The 19,679-nt window shown below is 44.3% G+C and overlaps 1 protein-coding gene and 1 long non-coding RNA gene across 4 annotated transcripts; one reads left to right on the forward strand and one right to left on the reverse strand.

Annotated features, from left to right (window-relative positions):
• Positions 1-220: 220 nt before the first annotated feature.
• Positions 221-10,857, reverse strand: LOC137440586 (radial spoke head protein 6 homolog A-like). Of its 2 annotated transcripts, XM_068136850.1 has the most exons (6): positions 10,388-10,857; positions 8,964-9,195; positions 3,829-4,578; positions 2,548-2,695; positions 1,635-1,752; positions 221-1,019 (listed from the first exon to the last, which is right to left on the reverse strand). In XM_068136850.1, exons 1-6 carry the CDS (start codon positions 10,699-10,701, stop codon positions 785-787), a joined length of 1,797 nt encoding a protein of 598 aa, XP_067992951.1. In that variant the 5' UTR covers positions 10,702-10,857; the 3' UTR covers positions 221-784. The 2 variants fall into 2 exon arrangements, with proteins under 2 accessions (XP_067992951.1, XP_067992952.1); XM_068136851.1 differs by lacking the exon at positions 1,635-1,752.
• LOC137440587 (uncharacterized) lies at positions 8,336-10,274 on the forward strand. 2 transcript variants are annotated; one of them, XR_010987188.1, is made up of 3 exons: positions 8,336-8,536; positions 8,979-9,198; positions 9,839-10,274. It is a non-coding gene; the product is annotated as an uncharacterized lncRNA (long non-coding RNA). The 2 variants fall into 2 exon arrangements; XR_010987189.1 differs by having other exon boundaries at positions 8,979-9,168.
• Positions 10,858-19,679: the final 8,822 nt, after the last annotated feature.

Below are 19,679 nucleotides of genomic sequence, written 5' to 3' on the forward strand. Positions count from 1 at the left end.
ATCACCACCCCCCACCCACCCACTCCCCCGCCGTTTGCTCTGCGTGCTGGCCCGGTGGCGGCCAGAGCTGCGGTGTCGGGTGGGTGACAGCGGTCCGTTGCGGCCCACAGGCAGGGGGTTCGCCGGTGACTTAACAGGCTGAACGCTGCATTTTTAATAGTATGCGTGCACACACAAAAGTGACAGTGTCATGTACTTAAGGTTTTTAGTTTGTTTTTAATTAAAATTTAGGCATTGAATTGCGGGTTAGAAAAATAGCGTTGGGTGGGAGATAGTTGGATAGTTCACAGCAGCGTTATTTCAGGAAGCAGAACGTACTGTGCGCGCCTGCTCTTCTGGAAAAAAAGGCTACTTAGGTTGGCTATAAGAAGAAAAGCCTTCACTGAAAGGCTTCTCAAACACTGGAACAGGATCTGCATGGAGGTGGTTGAATCCCCGTCCCTGGTGGTGTTTAGAAGATGCAGAGATGTGATTCTAAGGAACTTGGTTTAGCAGCAGACTGGGCAGAGCGAGATTATGGTTGCAATCAATGATTTTAAAGGTCTTTTCCAACTGAAACGGTTCTATAATTCTACTTCATTGTGTTGAATGCAGCCTTCACCAGCACTGGTGCTGTAGAGACAGGGAAGGACAGGGAAGGTAGCTCCAAAGAAGAGCCTACAGAAGTCAAAAAAGACAGCATGCACCAATTTAATTTCTTTTAAGGACAACTAATTAATGACTAACTTCGGACAATACTATTATTTTTTTAATTTTTAAAATAAAAATGTTTCCCCCCCATATTTTAATCATCGTCCTCTTCATCCTCCTCCTCAGCATCTTCCCCATCTTCCTCAGCTGCATCTGAGGCTTCTTCTTTTGATGCCTTGAAAGCCAATTCTTCTTCCAGAGTGGGGTCTCTCGTTTCAGTGATTTCTGGCCCACTGGGGTATTCAGCTTGCACTGGCACTGGCAGTGCAGGAGTGTGGTTCTCTGGACTGTATTTATGACCCCAGCCAAAATAGATGTTACCAAATTTCCTGAGGAAGAAAAGTGAAAGGATCACAAATTCTCCCCCTGACAAAACATCAGTGGAGACAACGTGCTTACTTTGCTGTGCAAGAAGTCATTGTGGTGCAGATACACTATAACAGACATATTTGACTGCTGTAACTTGATTAATACACCTTGCACTTCAAAATCTCCAAATGCTAAAATGATGAAAGCTGTACTCTTCTTACTGTACTACGATACAGCTCCACACTGGTAACATGGTGCTGTTTCTGCCACCAACTCTTAAGTGCCCATTAGCAATTGTACCAGATGTAGTGGAAACAAATGAACATTAGAACCACAGCTGTTTTCCTAAAAAGTGCAGCAGGCTCAAGAATACAGGTTTTAAATCAAGGACTGTGCCCAAATACTAACTGAACATTTACATCCATTAACTTTATAGCAGCCTGTCTAATGACTACTAATTTTCAGCCTTAAATACATTTTTAGTGTTGCTGTGCACATTTAAGTGGTCTTCTCCATCAGTCTCTGGAATACTAGAGTTTAGTCAATGAATTACTAATAAAGCAATTTTGACATCATTAGAGAGGCACCTGTGTGGAGCATGCACATCCTGTGTTGTAACCATGTCAGCTCCTCACCTGCCAGATGCAAAGGCGTAGGCTCCGGGCCACCGGTTAGACTGGAGGATTGCAACAGCATGCTGTGGGATCAGGTTTGTAGAAGCCTGAGCTGTCCAGGCAGGGATGTTTTGAATTCCTGGAGGCAGCCAAACACACAGTCTAAAAATAAATTTACTTTGAAGCTTCTACAAAATATTTAATACTGAGCTACAAGGCTTTCCCAGAATTCAAGTAATGATTATATTAAGTTGAATGTTCACAGAGCCAGAAGTCAGAAACAATAAATGTAGGTACTGTGTTTGAACAGGTGGTTTGGATGTATGGGTAGACAGCACAGGGATACTAATAGAGCCTGAAATTCAGTAGTGCTCCCAGCTCTTTCCTTAGTCAAGGATTGATTGTTTTATTGCTTATGGATAAATTACATAGTTATATTTCACCTGGATCAAAGAATGGAGAATAGGAAAATAATTTCCTATTAGTGTAATCTAATATTCAGGTTCCTGTACTCCCATGATTTGCTGTGGTAATATGCTACAGGATCTAAATTCTTACTTGTATATCTATGTATGTACACATGTATTTATTCATTTACATATACAAACACAGTTCTTTCTTGCCTAAAAAAAGATGACAGAAAAATAGCAGAATGTAGCAAGCTGTCTTGAACTTGCAGTAGCCTTACAAATCAGAGGTATTTTCCTGTTATCCTCAACAAAATTATTAACTAGTAAACCAAACAGTTTCAGTTTTAACCAAATAATTTTCATTTGCTTTTGATCAATTTTGTAAAAGACTGTGCTTACCCTACAGGGGCAAACTATACTGCTTCATGAATCATCAGAGTCCTCTGACTTTCAATATTTGCTACCTAAATGCCAACATTCCTAGTGGCTCTTTATCAAAAGCCTGGACATCCCATGCAGAATACCTTCATCTTCAGAGAGTGGAGTGAGAAGAGGGGGTCCTATTTCTTGCTGTGGTGCCTCTGGCTCCTCTTTCTCCTCCTCTTCATCATCTTCTGCTTCTTCTTCTTCCTCCTCAGATTTTTTAAAAGGATTAAGCCAAACACAGCGACCCTGTAATTGATATGGAAAAATAATAAATACAAGTAGCAATCGTTGAAAGAATGGCAGCCAGTTAGAACAACTGCCTTAGGCACACACACCCCGGGTTAAGGTGGAAGAGGAAGAAAAATAAAAAGGTATATTCCATAATGGGGAAATTGTATCCTTTTATTACTCATTCCTCCCTCATCCTTCCTTACTATTCAGAATAACCTTCTGCCTCTGCCATCAGCTTTTTGTTATTTTGAAGTCTTCAGATACTTGTCAGTTTGGTTACAGCCTTGCTAGATTCCCATTTACTACAAACTAAGAGGCTTAACTTAGAGATTTTGCACCTTCCTTTTAAAGTCTGCCTTGGTATGTAGCTACCAGTCAGAGGAACATATTAAAATATTCTTAAGGTTCTAATGCATACAGATCTAGTTTTTACAACTATTGTTTTTTTTTGCTGCTAATTTTAAAGCTTATTTCCTGCCATTCCTGCTATTTTACACTGGCATTGTTGAACTGCTACACTAGCCAGCAAGTAATCCAGCCAGGATCATTAAATTAGTAATACCTCTTTCCAGCACTAGCCTGATGTCACAAACTTCTAAGCTTTTTCATTTGCATATTTGACAGCAGAAAGTAAGCAACAAACAATAAACCAGAAAAAAACCCATCAAATAAATTTCACTCAGCAGACAAACATACCTGCATTTTGGCCTCCTACCCAAGAAAAGAGAATGTAAAACTTTTTCTTTCAAGTAAGGTCTTCAAAAAAGAAAACCTAATCTAGAAGATTACCAGAAATGGTGTCTGTCAAGACCTAACTCCATGCTATTGTCTATAAAGATGGGTTTCAATCTCAAGAACACTGAAAAGAGTACTAAACCTAGAAGGTTCCTAAAAAAATGTACCCATAAATATATGCTATATGTGAATATATGCTGCACATAAATATATGCTGCATGTAAACATGTGCAATATAGTTATATAGCTATATATTAAATACTACATCAAAGATGTTTTCTGTATGAAGATCTTTCAGTCCAATCCCATTTCTAGTGACTAGTTCAAATGTGCAGGTGAGAAGTGCCACTTAGATTCTGAAACCCTATCAGTGCTACAGTTTGAATGGTACCTGAGCTACAAGTAGAACATACCTGCTGTAGAATACTCTGTGTGTGGTGTACCCATGTGGAGAGTGAATCTACCAGTTCAGCCACAGAAAGAGGCTGAAAATCAGGGTTTTCTTCATATGTGCCTCTTCCTCCTTCCTCTTCCTCCTCTTCTTCTTCCTCCTCTGGAAACTGGTAAAATCCAATGGGAGAGACATGGGTTCCTGCTGAGATCCGAGCTATTTGTGCACGCAGGTAGTTGGCCTCATTTCCAGGGAAAGGAGGAAAGCACACAACAGGAGCATCCAGCCTACCAGTGAAGAACTTCTTGATTTTCCTGGCACAGACAATCTGGGCTGGTGTCACTGGAGGCAACTTCACCCAGGGTGTGCCTGGCTCATTACAGACAAAGTAGACATATTTATTAGTCCCAGTCCCATTTTCTTCTTTTGGGATGACAGGTGGGGGCTTATAGGTGGACTCTGGTGGTTTGTCTTCTTTTTCTGTCTCCTCATCTTCATCTTCAACCTCACCCACCTCTTTATCTTCTTCCTCAGTAACTTCTTCCTCTTCTGTTTCCTGCTCTTCCCCTTCCTGGCACTGTACTTCAGCTATAATGTAGTTCATCTCCAAGCCCAGAATTTTGCCCCAGAAGCGACAGATCTGGATTGGCTGAACACTAATTAGATTTTTAAGGGCAAGGAATATGTGGTAGGATTCATCTTTGCTCAAGCCGATTCCAGCCTGTTCGAAATAAAAGGCTGTTTCCATCACATTAGGTAGAGGGGTCTCTTCCTGGGAAAGAAGATCCAGAATGAATCTGAATAATAGTGCAATTATCTATTTGAAAAATCAAACATGTTATTCATTAAACATTACACTTCACTTCTCTGTAGTGCCACTCACTTTCTCAAAGTGCTTTGAAGATGTTCGTTCACTACATCTACCACTATCATTTAGACAAATTAAAAATGCCACTTTGGGGCTACAGAAGAGAACACAGATGAACTACTGCTTTTACTGTACAGGATTCAAAAGTCAAGCTCTTAATTCCTCTAAATTAAAGAAAGTCACACAAGATCTACAAAGACTTTAGTGATAGGGCATAGCACTAGCATAGCCTTGGCATAGCCTTGATGCCCACAGTGTTACTGTGTTTAGTTGGGGAAAATAGAATAACTATTTCATATATTTCAAAATCAGACCAGTGTGGGGGACTGTGATGGATCCGTGGACCTTCTGAAGAGTTCAGGTGAAGAGTTCAGTATTGAAAACAACACTGTGTTCCCATGAGAATCTGGAAAGTCCCTGGACTGAATGTTTGAGGATGAGAAACCACAAGATGAGATAGGAGGCCACCTGGACTAGCTTAATGAGTAACTATAGCAATGCTACCACTAGCCAGTGAGAATCTTGAGGAAAGTTTGTTAACCCATCACACACAGCCACACTAATAACACACATACAAGTATGTGTTGCTAACTGGAATAAACAGAGTCTTTTGTCTTTCGTCTTTCTCTGTACTCTGCTTGCGTATGCAGGTAAGAATGCTAGGAGGCCTGCCTGGATGAGCAAGGAGCTACTGGACACACTGTTACTTAAAAGGAAACTCTACAGGAAGTGGAGAGAAGGACAGCTAGAACAGGGAGTATATAAGGAAGCTGCCTGAGCAGCAAGAGTCCTGGTTAGGAAAGCCAAAGCAGAGTTTGAATTGAATCTAGCCAGGGAGGTTAAAGGGAACACTAAGAACTTCTACAGGTATATTAATGGGAAGAAGAAGACTAGGGAAGGTGTGGGCCCCCTCAGAAAGGAAAATGGTGACATGGTCACAAGTGATGAGGAAAAGGCTGAGGTACTCAATAGATTCTTTACCTCAGTCTTCACTGCAAGGGCCTCTAGCCACACTCCTGATGTTATGGAAGACAATGCCAGGGACGGGGAGGAAGAACTGCCCATTGTAAGTGCAGATCAGGTTGGTGATCACCTGAAGAACCTGAAAGTGTTCAAGTCCATGGGACCCGACGGGATACACCCACGGGTGCTGAGAGAACTGGCAGATGAGGGTGCTAAACCCCTCTCTATTATATTTCAAAAGTCATGGCAGTCTGGGGAAGTCCCCACAGACTGGAAAAGGGGAAACATTGCCCCCATCTTCAAAAAGGGTAAGAAGGAGGAACCAGGGAACTACAGGCCAGTCAGTCTCACCTCTGTGCCTGGAAAGATCATGGAACAGATCCTCCTGGAGTCACTACTGGCTCAGAAGAAAAGTGAAGAGGTGATTGGGAACAGTCAGCATGGCTTTGCCAAGGGCAAATCCTGCCTGACCAACCTGGCGGCCTTCTGTGAGCAGGTGACAAATTTAATAGATGAGGGGCGAGCAACTGATGTCGTTTACCTGGACCTGAGCAAAGCCTTCGACACTGTCCCACACCACATCCTGGTCTCCAAACTGGTGACACATGGGTTTGATGGGTGGACCACTAGATGGATAAGGAACTGGCTTGATGGCCGCACCCAAAGAGTGGCTGTCAATGGCTCCATGTCCCAGTGGAGGCCAGTGACAAGCGGAGTCCCTCAGGGATCAGTCCTGGGACCTGTCTTGTTCAACATCTTTGTGGGTGCCATGGACAGTGGCATTGAGTGCACCCTCAGCAAGTTTGCTGATGACACCAAGCTGTGTGGTGCAGCAGACACGCTGGAGGGAAGGGAGGCCATCAAGAGGGACCTTAACAGGCTGGAGAGGTGGGCCCAAGCCAACCTCATGAAGTTCAACAAGACCAAGTGCAGGGTCCTGCATCTGGGTCAAGGCAATCCCAAGCACAAATACAGGCTGGGCAGTGACTGGCTGGAAAGCAGCCCTGAGGAGAGAGACTTGGAGGTGCTAGTGGACAAAAAGCTCAACATGAGCTCTCAGTGTGCACTTGAAGCCCACAAAGCCAATCAGATCCTGGGCTGCATCAGGAGAAGTGTGGCCAGCAGGTCGAGGGAGGTGATCCTCCCCCTCTACTCAGCCCTGCTGAGACCCCACCTGGAGTACTGTGTCCAGTTCTGGAGCCCCTATTACAAGAGTGATCTGGAGATGCTGGAAGGTGTCCAGAGAAGGGCCAGGAGGATGATCAGAGGGCTGGAGCACCTCTCCTATGAGGACAGACTAAAGGAGTTGGGGCTGTTCAGTCTGGAGAAGAGAAGGCTCCGGGGTGACCTAATTGGGGCCTTCCAGTATCTGAAGGGGCCTACAGGAAGGCTGGGGAGGGACTTCTCAGGATCTCAGGTAGTGATAGGACTAGGGGGAATGGAATGAAGCTGGAGGTGGGGGGATTCAGGCTGGATGTGAGAAGGAAGTTCTTCACCATGAGAGTGGTGAAGCCCTGGAATGGGTTGTCCAGGGAGGTGGTTGAGGCCCCATCCCTGGAGGTGTTTAAGCCCAGGCTGGATGAGGCTCTGTCCAGCCTGATCTAGTGTGGGGTGTCCCTGCCCATGGCAGGGGGGTTGGAACTAGCTGATCCTTGTGGTCGCTTCCAACCCTGACTGATACTATGATACTTTTGTCGCTGTGGCCATCACCCTATCGTTATACAGCGACAGACCAGCAATATTTCTCTGGAGTGAATGCTACTCTTTTGAAAACCTTGGCATAAAGCTCACTGCATTTTAAAAACAAACTGTCCCTTTCATGGGGGTAGGTGATTATATGTCACACAGCCAAAGATACTAGAAGTTGTCCGTGGCAGGGCAGTGGACTTGGCAGGCCTAATGCTAGTTTTGTCTGGAATTTCAGGCATCTTATATCAAAGCAAGGTGCACAGGAGTATGTAATTCTTTCCTGAAATACCCCATTATTTTTCCCATCATATGCTCTTACGGTATAAGAAGTAATAGGCTATAGAAAAGATGAAAGACTCTCTCTTCTGTTGTTAGCATCTGTACTATTTTGAATATATATGGTTAACATCATATGAAAATCATAGTATAGTTTCATAGTTTCATTCAGGGTTGGAGGGGACCACAAGGATCATCTAGTCCCAACCCCCCTGCCATGGGCAGGGACACCCCACACTAGATCAGGCTGGCCAGAGCCTCGTCCAGCCTGGGCTTAAACACCTCCAGGGACGGGGCCTCGACCACCTCCCTGGACAACCCATTCCAGGGCTTCACCACTCTCATGGTGAAGAACTTCCTCCTCACATCTCCCCACCTCCAGCTTCATTCCATTCCCCCTAGTCCTATCACTACCCGAGATCCTGAGAAGTCCCTCCCCAGTCTTCCTGTAGGCCCCCTTCAGATACTGGAAGGCCACAATTAGGTCACCTCGGAGCCTTCTCTTCTCCAGACTGAACAGCCCCAACTCCTTCAGTCTGTCCTCATAGGAGAGGTGCTCCAGCCCTCTGCTCATCCTCGTGGCCCTTCTCTGGACACCTTCCAGCACCTCCACATCCCTCTTGTCATAGGGGCTCCAGAACTGGACATCTTGTTGATTAGTTTCCCTTCATTACTATAAAAACTCTCTGAATTTTTATTGGGTAAAATGCTTCTGCATATAATCAACTGAATACTGAAAAGTTTGTTTTAAGAAGAGGCTTTTCAATTCTGGTAGTTCTTCATTATAACCTTGGATTTTTTTTTCTTTGAGTTGGAGGACAGGCTGGAACCACATCTGGAGCTGGAAAGGTCACAGAATTCTTCATTCTCTATTTTACAGTAGCAGCTGTGCACAAGATTCTGGAACTGTTGTCCAGAGTTATGATCACTTTAGGTAAAGAAATGCCACTTTTAGATAAAGAAAAGAAATTTGGATGCAATATTGCATGCTGAAGTAGCCTATGTGGGATACTGTAAACTTTACTTTCTGTTCATCATCTCTAGAATATTTGTAATTTTAAAGGCTCAGGATGGGACTTGATGATCTCAAAGGTCTCTTCCAAGCTCAACAGTCCTATGATTAGATTTACTACAGGAAAAAATCCCAACTAGGTAATAAGATGAGTTTGCTTCTTCACAAGAAGACATGGGATGGACTGAGCTATGAAGAGGGTGCACGGTACTGTGGCTGGAATTATTTATATGGCTGTGTAAGGCAATACTAGAAAGGAGATCAGTTCCCTCTCTCCTTTCCCTTCCTGCCATTCTCCTGCCCACTCCCTGGTATAGATGATACCTATTTTTCTCTGTTAATAACTCACTGTCTCTTCTTCCAGCTCTTCCTCTTCTTCTCCATTTCCCTTGAGGAACAAAGCTTTACGTTTTTCTGCAGCTTCATATGTTGGAAGAATCTCATGTTCATCTCGAAGAGTGTCCATTTTCTTGTGAAATTGAGCCCACTTCACATCCTTGCTGATATTCTCAATTATGTCTACTGCATTTGCAGGCTTTTCATCCAGGATCTTGGTTAGTATGTTAGCAAGATGATCGTATCTGGTATGTAAATGCAAATATTATTAGCTTACTATACAAAAGTTTTAGATTATTATGTTTTGAACATCAAAAGTAGAAGCTAATCACCTGGAGCTCTAGAAAAATCATTGGAATACCTAGATGAAAGAGTATTGCGGGGCATTATGGTAAATTAAACTTGAAACTACCCTGATTATAATGTACCTAGGAGTAGCCCCATCTTCCATTTTTGGTGTATACCACCCCTGCCTCAGGAGCTGAAGCTGACATTAAACTTAATCAAAGCAATTTCCCTTTGAACTTTATACATTTCCTATGGAATTTTGATTCTGAAAGACATTGGCCACACACAAGTATCACACAGCAATGAACACATTCTCCCATTCTCTATGTACCAGTCAGTATTTCTCCCTTTGTTAACATGACTGTGATGAATGGAGTGATAATTTGTGTCAATTAGATGATTTTGATTAAAGCAAATGCAGGAGCATGAATGGTGAAACAAGGGATCAGACACTGGGAACTGACATATGTGACTAGAGTAAGATTTTTTTAGGCTTTATTATAATCAGTTGTTTATGATTAATTTGATTTGCTTTAATATAAAGTAAGATTTTAGGTTTTATTATAACCTATTGTTTATTAATTTGATTTGTATACAAAGGCCTCAGTGAAATGTTAGGAACTAACAGCTATCAGCTGGAATACTATGAAACAGTAAGTTTCTTAAGGATGGGAAAGGAAGAGAGATTGCTACAGAAGATGTGAACACAAGAGAGTTGTGAGAATCACAAGATCCTACGTGCAACCCATCCCTGGGAAGGACATTGATTGTAACAACAGAGCTAAAAAAGATACGACCACAAGGACTCAGCACACAACCCACCAGCTGTGCTGACCAGAAAATTACATCATTGAAAAATCACCAGAAGGATGAACGAATTTAAACCAACCCACCTTTATATGCATATGTATCAGGAGTAAAACATTTAAAGGGGAGTTAGATTGTGTTTAGTGTGCATTTATTGCACCCAGTGCTGTTTGCATGTCTCTTATTGCCTTAAAATTGCCCTTTTCAAATTAAAACTGTATTCAATCGACTTTAACTGGCTTTGTGATTAATAACAATCACCCTTTACCGTTTGACCAACACTACTTTTCTCTCCACTCCTACTTTCTACCGCTTTGGACTGTGTCCCTTTTCCAGACTTACAAGTTCAGGCCGGATGTTGTGCTGCTCGTCAGTAGATAGGCTTTTGCATTCTGAACTGCCAGCAGCCGGGACTCGGGTTCGGGTATCTGATCATCATACGGACTGAATCCTGGCTGGTAAAGACCATAACCTGGTTCGTGTGGCCGGTAAGGGCCATGCCTGTCTTCGTAGGCTTGATAAGGTGCTTGTCCTGGTGCATGGCTCTGGCTGACACTTTCTCTTTGGTCTTGATCTTGGTCGGGTTTTTGTGGCCGGGTTTTGTTGTCTTTCTCCTGCCCGTCCTCCGGGACAGCCGGGGACGGGGGCTCATGCATGGCCTGGTCCAGGGGGTGCGGGCCGGACCGGGGACACCAAGTCGCCCCTCAAGCGCCGTCAGCTCCGCTCGTCTCGCAGCAACGGCTGCCGCCGCGGGGCGGAGCGCCGCCGAGGTAATGGCGCCGCCGTTGCTAGGGACGCCGGCTGTGTGGCTGGGGGTGTTGGAAGGGGTGGGCTCGCAGTCAGTGTCTCTCGGGACTGATTACTGCTGCTCCGTGTCTCCCCGCGCTCGGGAGGAAGCAGCGACTTGTCCCCCTGCAGGCGGAGCCCCTGGCGGGTGTCGGCAGCCCAGCAATGCTAAGGGAGGCTAAAAAACCTGTTGCAGCTGCCGTGCCCGCTCTTAATTAGCGCGCGGGGGGCGGTCCCGTTGGCGTTGCCGCACGCTGAGGAGCCGCAGCCGGCTGGGAGCGAGAGAGCGCCCGCGCTGGTTCCTGAGGCGCCCTCTGCCGCGTCAGCCGCCTTCAGTGCCGGGCGGGTCACGAGGCGGCTCCCCCAGCGGGCTGTCAGTGTGGGCAGGCCTCGGGGGACCCACAGTTAGGGGGCTGAGGGACGCTCTGCTGGGCAGGCTGGGCGCGTTTGCTGGGCGGGAAACCCCTGCACGCTGCGCGAGCCCTTGCCCTTTTCCGGAGAGGTTTTCTGTGTCAGCCTGCTGGAGCTGGGTCTGGACAGGTTAGGCCGAGGGGCTAAGGCTCCTTGTATGAATCTCAACGAGGCCAAGTGCTGCGTCCTGCAGTTTGCCAACAGCCTTTTGGTAATCTACAGATTTGTGAATGTGTGGCTGGAAAGCTGCAGGTTGGAGAAGGACCTGGGGGTGTTGGTTAACAGTCGACTGAACATGGGTCAGCAGTGTGCCCAGGTGGCCAAGAAAGCCAGTGGCATCTTGGCTTCTGTTAGAAATCCTGTGGCTAGCAGGAACAGGGAGGTGATCATCTCCCTATACTCAACACTGGTGAGGCCACAACTTGAGTACTGTGCTCAGTTCTGGGCCTCTCACTGTAGGAAGGACATTGAGGAGCTGGGATGTGTCCAGAGAAGGCTAACGAGGCTGGTGAAGGGCCTGGAGCACATGGCCTGCAAGGAACAGCTGAGGGAGCTGGGGGGTGTTCAGTCTGGAGAAGAGGAGGCTGAGAGGTGACCGCATTGCTCTCTACAACTGCCTGAAGGGAGGTTGGAGTGAGTGGCCTCTTCTCCTTGGTGTGAAGTGACAGGACTAGAGGAAATGGTTTCAAAGTGCACCAGGGAAGGTTTAGAATGCAGAATGCAGAATTAACCAGGTTGGAAAAGACCTCAGAGATCATCAAGCCCAACCCATCAACCAACACCATCTAATCAACTAAACCATGGCACCACTTCGTTTAGGCTGGATGTTAGGAACTACTTCTAGATTGGAAGGGTTATCTAATGTTGAAATGGTCTGCCTGGGGCAGTAGTAAAGTCACTGTCCTTGGAAGTGTTCAAAAAAGTAGACATGGCACTTCAGGATGTGGTTTAGTGAGTGTGGTGATGTTGGGTTGATGGTTGGGCTCACGATCTTTGAGATCTTTTCCAACCTTAATCATTCTGTGATTCTACAAACCTTGAAGTGCTGCTGTTAGTATTCTATCTTGATCATTTGTGGTATAAGAATCTTTCAGATGTGTGCTGAGAGCAGAAGAATGGATCTTCAAAAGCTTCATTTTGATTTGAAAAGGGATAAGTGACATTTATTTGCTTTCATTGCATTTAGTGGAAAATCTTGTACTCTGTTTAATCTGCATTTTAGTGGTGGTATTTTCCCGTGCTATTCCCATAAAGTACTAAGTTTTTACTCTTAGGAGGAGAAAAATATTGTAAAAATTGATAATTACTTTTAAAAACTGTATTCACAGATTCAGGGGAAGAACAGATGTAACTTAAGTTGAATGAAGGAGTTCTGATAGTGCCTCACATGACAGAGGTGTTCTCTATCAGTTTTAAGGAGACAGCTGGCCAAAGTGTGAGTAACTTCTGTTTACAATAGTATTCAAACACTAACATGTGAAGGACAAATGTCACATTACAAAGGAAGAGCCTGATAACTTGTACTAATTTAGTTACTCAAGATTTGTTTTGCAGGAATGTAGTGGTGCACTGAGTATGCTTTTGTAGTCCCAGCAGGTATTATGTGCTACAGTGCTATTAACTTGAACTGATACTCAGAGTTGTGTGAATTTCCAGATCCCTCATCACATGTGTGAAATTTACTCACATTGTCTCCTTAATTGCTTGTAAGTCCACAAAGAACTTCTACTGTTTGAGTGAAGCTGAACACATACCTAGTATTAAACAAAACAGTTATAAAGCAATTCTGTAGAGTAGGTGAATTTAGTTAGTTAATTATTTTTTAGAAAGGCCTCTTAAGGAGTTGCATTTAGGCAAATATCCGTAGCTGGCCCAAGGATAGCTACCAAATACTCTCTTAACAATTGACCAAGGAAAATAATACTGTCTTGGGGTGTCCATGTAAAGGACATTTGTGTGACAAGGTTTTGGTAGCTGGGGCTGCTACTTGGGGGGGCTTCTGTGAGAAGGTCCTAGAAACTTCCCTGATGTCTGACAGATCCAAGCCAGCCATCTCTGAGATGGACACACCACTGGCTAAGGCCAAGCCTGTTGGTGATGGTGGTAGTATCTCAGTGATAACCTGTCTAAGAAGGGGAGAGAAACTGCTCAACACAGTTGTAGTTGAAAAGAGGAATGATAATGTGTGAGACAATTCAGCAAATACTGATGTCATTGAGGAAGGAGTGGGAGGGAGTGCTTCAGGTGCTGGACCAGAGATTCCCCTGCAACATCTGGTGAAGACCAGGATGAGGCAGTGTCCCCTCCTGCAGCCAGAGTAGGTGGATGTCTGAAGCAGGCTATGACCCTGGGGGAAGCCCACAGGAGGCTCCTGGCAGGACCTGTGGAAGGAGGAGCAGATTCTGGAGCAGGTTGGCAGGCAGGACTTGTGACCCTGGGAGGGACACATGCTGGAGCAGTTGGTTCCCAAGGTACTGTACCCTTTTTAAGGGATGCAGGTTGGAGTAGTTTGTGATGAACTAGCCCATGGGAAGGACTCACAGTGGAAAAGTTCATGGAGGACTTGCCTCTGGGAGGGACCTCACACTGGAGCAGGAGAGGAGTGTGAGGAGTCCTTGTCCTGAGGTAGCAGAGACAGTGTGATAAACTGACCAAATCCCAGTCTCTGTCCTCCTGCACTTCTGGTGACAGGGAAATAGACAAAATTGGAAATGAAGTTGAAACCAGGAAGACGGAAGAGATAGGGACAAGGTGTCCTTAAGATCTGGTTTTATTTTTCATTATCCTGCTCAGGTTTGTTTGGTAATAAATTAAACTGATTTTCTTCAAGTCAAGACTACTTTGCCTGTGATGGTAACCAGTGAAAGACCTTATGTCCTATGTTTCTCAACCCATGAGACTTCCATCTTATTTTCTCCCTTCTGTGCCCAGTTGAGGGGAATGTAATGGAGCTTTGGTGGGTAACTGGTGTCCAACTGGGATTAATGCACCACAGTGCTGTGAAAATCTCAAGAAGACACCCAATTGAAGTTATAAGTCTTGTGAAATAAAGTAGTGCAATGCCTAAACTAATATATACTTCTGTCATTGATAGATTGGTTAATGTAACTTTGGAAAAAATGGACTTTATTTTGGCTATTAGAAGCAACCAGGAAAAATTCTCAGATGGTGCATGTCAAGCTTCTGTCAAGTCCAAGACAGTAAATGCCAGAAGGTGTGATCAAAGATTCTGCCCTGACAGCAGTGAAACATACATTTCCACATCCTTTAATAGGCAGAGTATTCGTATGAAGAATTAAAAGGTTTCTGTCTTACATTGGTCTGTTTCCAGCAAGTAAGACTAACAATATATTCGGCTGTGTTTGGACTTGCAGAGGTTGTATTATTGACCTGCTGACCTTTACAAGGAATGTGCCCGAGTTCATTTTGCAGCACTTGCGCGTTGACTGCAGAGGGCGCCACAGCACTTTCAAATTACTCGCTAATGCCTTTTTTTGATACACGTGCCGCGTTTGCAGGGCGAACTGAATTTGTTTAGTCGCTGTCTTCTATCAGAATTGTATGGACTTCAGTTAGCTTTCTGCCTGTGATGTTCTGTGGAGGAACTGCTCAAGAGAGAGCAGGCACTTTACTTGTGGTCTTGTTCAGCAAAGGAAGAGGAAACCAGAGGCACGTATTTTGCAGTTACAATGTGTTAAGAAATGGGTAAAATGTACAGTGGTTCAGGGCACAGAAGGATATTTCAGCAAGGTGCTATGATGAGCTCTTGTGTTGCTCTAGAAAAATAGGAAGTGAGTATTTGCAATATTGCTGCAGAAACTTAATTCTGAATGCTGTCAGTAGCATGGGTTAATTAGCTGAACAGTAACTAAGGTGTTTTCTCTTTCCAAATGAGATATGCTAGTGGTTTGTATTATCTCTACTGTGGCAAGGTAGCAATGGTCTTTTGTCCTATGGATTTGAGTCTGTTTTCAGAAGCCCTTTTTGTTTTCCAAACTGAACTCTTGCCTGTTGCTGATCTCAAAGTGGAGATCCAAAGGTGGTATAAAATGTTGCATGTTGAACTTGACATCTGTTTCTCTACAGCTACATTGGTGAGTCTTGAACATGTTCGCACCGGGAAGGGAATCTGAACAGAGCATCTCATTTTAAGTGGCAATCCTCCTGTGTGTTCTCTGCTCCTTTTTTGTGCAAACAGCTATTGAATTGGAAAAGCCAGGTTCAGATGCTGTGTGTGTTTTTTTCCTACAAGAATGCTTTCATCACCAGACCAGTAAGTAGCACCTGTAACTACTGGGATGAAGCTGCTCTTCACTGCTGTAGCAGTTTTTACTGAACTCCAGCCTGTGCACTAGGAATCAGGTGCTGCTGCAATTTGTGCAAATCTTGTTCCAGCAAGTGGCTGCCAGGTGTGCTGTCAGCTCATTTAAGGGGAAGGCATAATTAGTAGAATTTATGCCATACCAAATCCAGTAGGTTTCAAACTATATACCATGGTCAAGAGTAAAGTGCCTGAGCATATGGAGATGAACTTTAGCTCTTCCTTTCTACTATGTTTCTGAATTAAATACTTATACTCACTCTGACTTCTAAATGACTTCAAGAGTAAGGAGGAAAGATGCTTGCAAAGAGCAGGTTCTGTCTTGTCACCTTTGTTAATTCTCATGAAAAGACTAACTACATAACTACTTCTTAATCTTTTCTCTCTGTTCAGAAGCCAGTGACATTTTTCTCCTGCAGTTTCAAAATTTAATGCTTAGTTAAACCTACAGCAAATGGTTGTAATTGTGTAACAGTTTGCTCTTTTACTACTTTTTTTTTTTTTTTCTTTTTTTTTAACCCAGCAATGACCAAAATGTATTTTGGCATCACTTTCAGAATATCCATTTGACTGAAATTCTTCTTTTTAGGTTACTTCTAATAGCAATTTCCTGTTAGATGTTTAAGTACATGTATTTAAAAAAGGCAAATATTAGTTTGTGGATCTTCGAGAGGTATCATAGTATCATTCAGGGTTGGAAGGGACCACAAGGATCATCTAGTTCCAACCCCCCTGCCATGGGCAGGGACACCCCACACTAGATCAGGCTGGCCAGAGCCTCATCCAGCCTGGTCTTAAACACCTCCAGGGACGGGGCCTCAACCACCTCCCTGGACAACCCATTCCAGGGTTTCACCACTCTCATGGTGAAGAACCTCCTCCTCACATCCAGCCTGAATCTCCCCACCTCCAGCTTCATTCCATTCCCCCTAGTCCTACCACTACCTGAGGTCCTGAGAAGTCCCTCCCCAGTCTTCCTGTAGGCCCCCTTCAGATACTGGAAGGCCACAATGAGGTCACCTGGGAGCCTTCTCTTCTGCAGACTGAACAGCCCCAACTCCTTCAGTCCGTCCTCACAGGAGAGGTGCTCCAGCCCTCTGATCATCCTCCTGGCCCTTCTCTGGACACGTTCCAGCACCTCCACATCCCTCTTGTAATAGGGGCTCCAGAACTGGAGGCAGTACTCCAGGTGGGGTCTCACCAGTGTAGATGCTCATTCAAGATCTTATTAAAATGTGGCAATGACTGTAGCTAACACATCAAAAAAGTTAAGTCATGACTGCTGCTTTCTTCGTCTATAGGGCTTGACTCTTTTCTCTACTTTGGTTATATGCTGAAGTCCAACTGTATTCCTTAGGTGGTCATAGACATGAGATTAGTGCTGGCAGTCTGAGATGTTTTTCTATGAGGCAATATTCTTGAAAAGCTGAGAGACTGTCATCATTCTGCAGGGGGCTGATAGGAAATACATATGGTGCTCTGAAATGAATCACTTTTGGAGATCTGTGCTGGCTTTTGCGGTTATTGAAGTCGGTGGGAGTTTTGCTACTGAATTCTGTGAAAGTAAGATTAGGTTCTTTGTCATTTCATTAGCTCTCTCTTCTTTTTTTTACTGTAGACCAGGTTGTATGCTGGGAAGCAAAGTGACTTTAGCTTGACTTTTAGTGGAGTGTTCCTGTGGTTAAGGTTGCATGTGAGTTTGCATCCTAAAGTGAATTCTATATTTTACTTTCTCTGAGTTCAGAAGATCACTGTGAGTAAAGGATAATGATCAGCAGATTGAATAGAATAAACCAGGTTGGAAGAGACCTTCGAGATTGAGTCCAACCTATTATCCAACACCACCTAATCAACTAAACCATGCAACCAAGCACCCTATGAAGTCGCCTCCTAAACACCTCCAATGATGGTGACTCCACCACCTCCCCAGGCAGCCCATTCCAGTGGGCAATCACACTCTGTGTAGAATTTCTTCCTAACATCCAGTCTGAACCTCCCCTGGCACAGCTTAAGACTGTGTCCTCTTGTTCTGGTGCTGGTTGCCTGGGAGAAGAGACCAACCTCTGCCTGTCTACAACCTCTCTTCAGGTAGTTGTAGACCACAATAAGGTCACCCCTGAGTCTCCTCCTCTCCAGGCTAAGCAGCCCCAGCTCCCTCAGCCTCTCCTCATAGGACTTGTACTCCAAACCCCTCACCAACTTCGTTGCCCTTCTCTAGATGCATTCCAGCAACTCAACATCATTCCTAAACTGAGGGGCCCAGAACTGGACACAGGACTCAAGGTGTGGCCTAACCAGTGCAGTGTACAGGGGCAGAGTGACCTCCCTGCTCCTGCTGGCCACACCGTTCCTGAGGCAGGCCAGGATGCCATTGGCCCTCTTGGCTACCTGGGCACACTGCAGGTCAGGTTCATGTTTAGCCTACCATCGACCAGTACCCACAGTTCCCTCTCTGCCTGGCTGCACCCCAGCCACTCTGACCCCAGCCACTCGCACTGTGTGGGGTTGCTGTGGCCAGTGTGCAGAACCCGGCACTTGGATGTGTTAAATCTCATACCATTGGATGTTTAACTATAATTGGGCAGTGGCAGCACCATTGATATAAACCATCAAAGTTTGAAGAGGGTAAAAAAAATTATATGACCTGGGAATCTGAGTGCTAAGCCTCTCTTGTAAAGAAAGCTTTATGATTTCTCTTACTGAAGGTAATGGTATTTCTCTGGGTTTAGGCACTGTGTCACTGACTAAAAATTGCAGTGGATGCTGTGATTAATGCTTTCTGGGTGCTGTATCTCTAATTGATTATAATTTTCATTGCTACTGGTATGCCAATACCTGTCAGTACCATCAGAGGATGGTGGTTTATGGTTGCTGTTTGTAAGGACCAGCTCGTCTTCTGTCAATGTGCTTTTGTTGTTAGGCTGAGAGATCTGAATGTCAGTGCTGGATAGTGACTTTGCTTTAAAAGGCCTGATTATGCATAGTTGTGCTTTTCTCATCGACTGAACCTGTTTCAGTGGTTCATGTTAAAAATACCAAAGTCTGTTCCTCAGAGCTGTGTGGCTCCTAATGATTGCAGGGTTTCCTCCGTGGCTGTTGGAGTTTAGGGTCTTTGCTACCAAGCGTGACCAGGTGGCAGTAGTGTGGTGGAATGAGCTTCAAATACCCTTCTCTACTCTGCCTTGTTGCAGGCTCCTGAAATCTTTAAAAGGCTTATTTCTCCTTGCTGTGCATCTAAAGCTTTTCTGAGAGGGAGGGGAGGCTTTGTTCAATGTAGAAATTCTTGGAGGTTTAGTCTCCTAATGTTCTATTAAGTGACAGTTAAAATGGAGCAATGGTATACTGTCATTACTAAAAGGGAGGCTCACTCTTTATGTTGACCTGTAACCTTTACTGTATTTCCAAGTGATAAACCAAACTTTTATATGTACTATATACCACATTTGGTTTACAATGATTATTTGTAATGTATTTATTCTTACATCAAATTGTGAAGTGCAATAAATGTCAATTACTGTTTTGCCTTTTCCTAGCTGTGTGTAACAGCACTTCTCATTGTAGAGAGAATGGATTTGATAATTTGATTTTTTTTCTTTACTGCAGTAAACCCTGGAGTCTGCAGCAGCAGTGTAAAACAGAGTAGTTTTTACAACTCCTGAGGAGCCAGGGCTGACTATTTGCTCTTTCAAATGATTTGCAGTACTGTCTGAGCATATCCATTGCTAGTTTTCACTTAGAAAATAAATATTCTAAAGTCAGAATTCTTCAGAGCCACTGATGGTATTGTTCCTTGGGACTCTGGAAATGGCTAGGAGATGTTGTGGAAGTGATGTAAATACAGAAGAAGCTTCAGTGTTTCACTAGGATTAGTCATAAATGTAAGTTCCAATTTCACTCCTTTGCAGGAGGAGCTTGCTGTGAAAATCCACACTACCAAATATCACTTTTCGAAACCAGAACTTTTCAGGCCATGGTTCTTCAACAGTGTCTAAGCAAGCTGTCCTATATTGTGCTCTAATGACTGCTAAGATGTCATAATTGACTTAAGGAGACCAGTGTGGTCAGAAGCAGTATGTTTAACTTGCTTCTACTGAGTTCAGAATGTAGTTGTACTCT

The sequence above is a fragment of the Melanerpes formicivorus genome, unplaced genomic scaffold (genome assembly GCF_026170545.1).
Source record: "Melanerpes formicivorus ecotype bairdi unplaced genomic scaffold, bMelFor1.0.p_v2 SCAF_4, whole genome shotgun sequence".
In the NCBI taxonomy this organism is placed as follows: domain Eukaryota; kingdom Metazoa; phylum Chordata; class Aves; order Piciformes; family Picidae; genus Melanerpes; species Melanerpes formicivorus.

Bases quoted from the DNA above. Each gene is read 5' to 3' on its own strand.
- LOC137440586 (XM_068136850.1), bottom strand. From the start codon at position 10,701: ATGCATGAGCCCCCGTCCCCGGCTGTCCCGGAGGACGGGCAGGAGAAA. The intron at 1,753-2,547 runs GTATTCTGCATG...GGCTGCCTCCAG, and splicing joins TCCACTCTCTGAAGATGAAG to GAATTCAAAACATCCCTGCC. The intron at 1,020-1,634 runs GTGAGGAGCTGA...TTTCTTCCTCAG, and splicing joins TACGCCTTTGCATCTGGCAG to GAAATTTGGTAACATCTATT.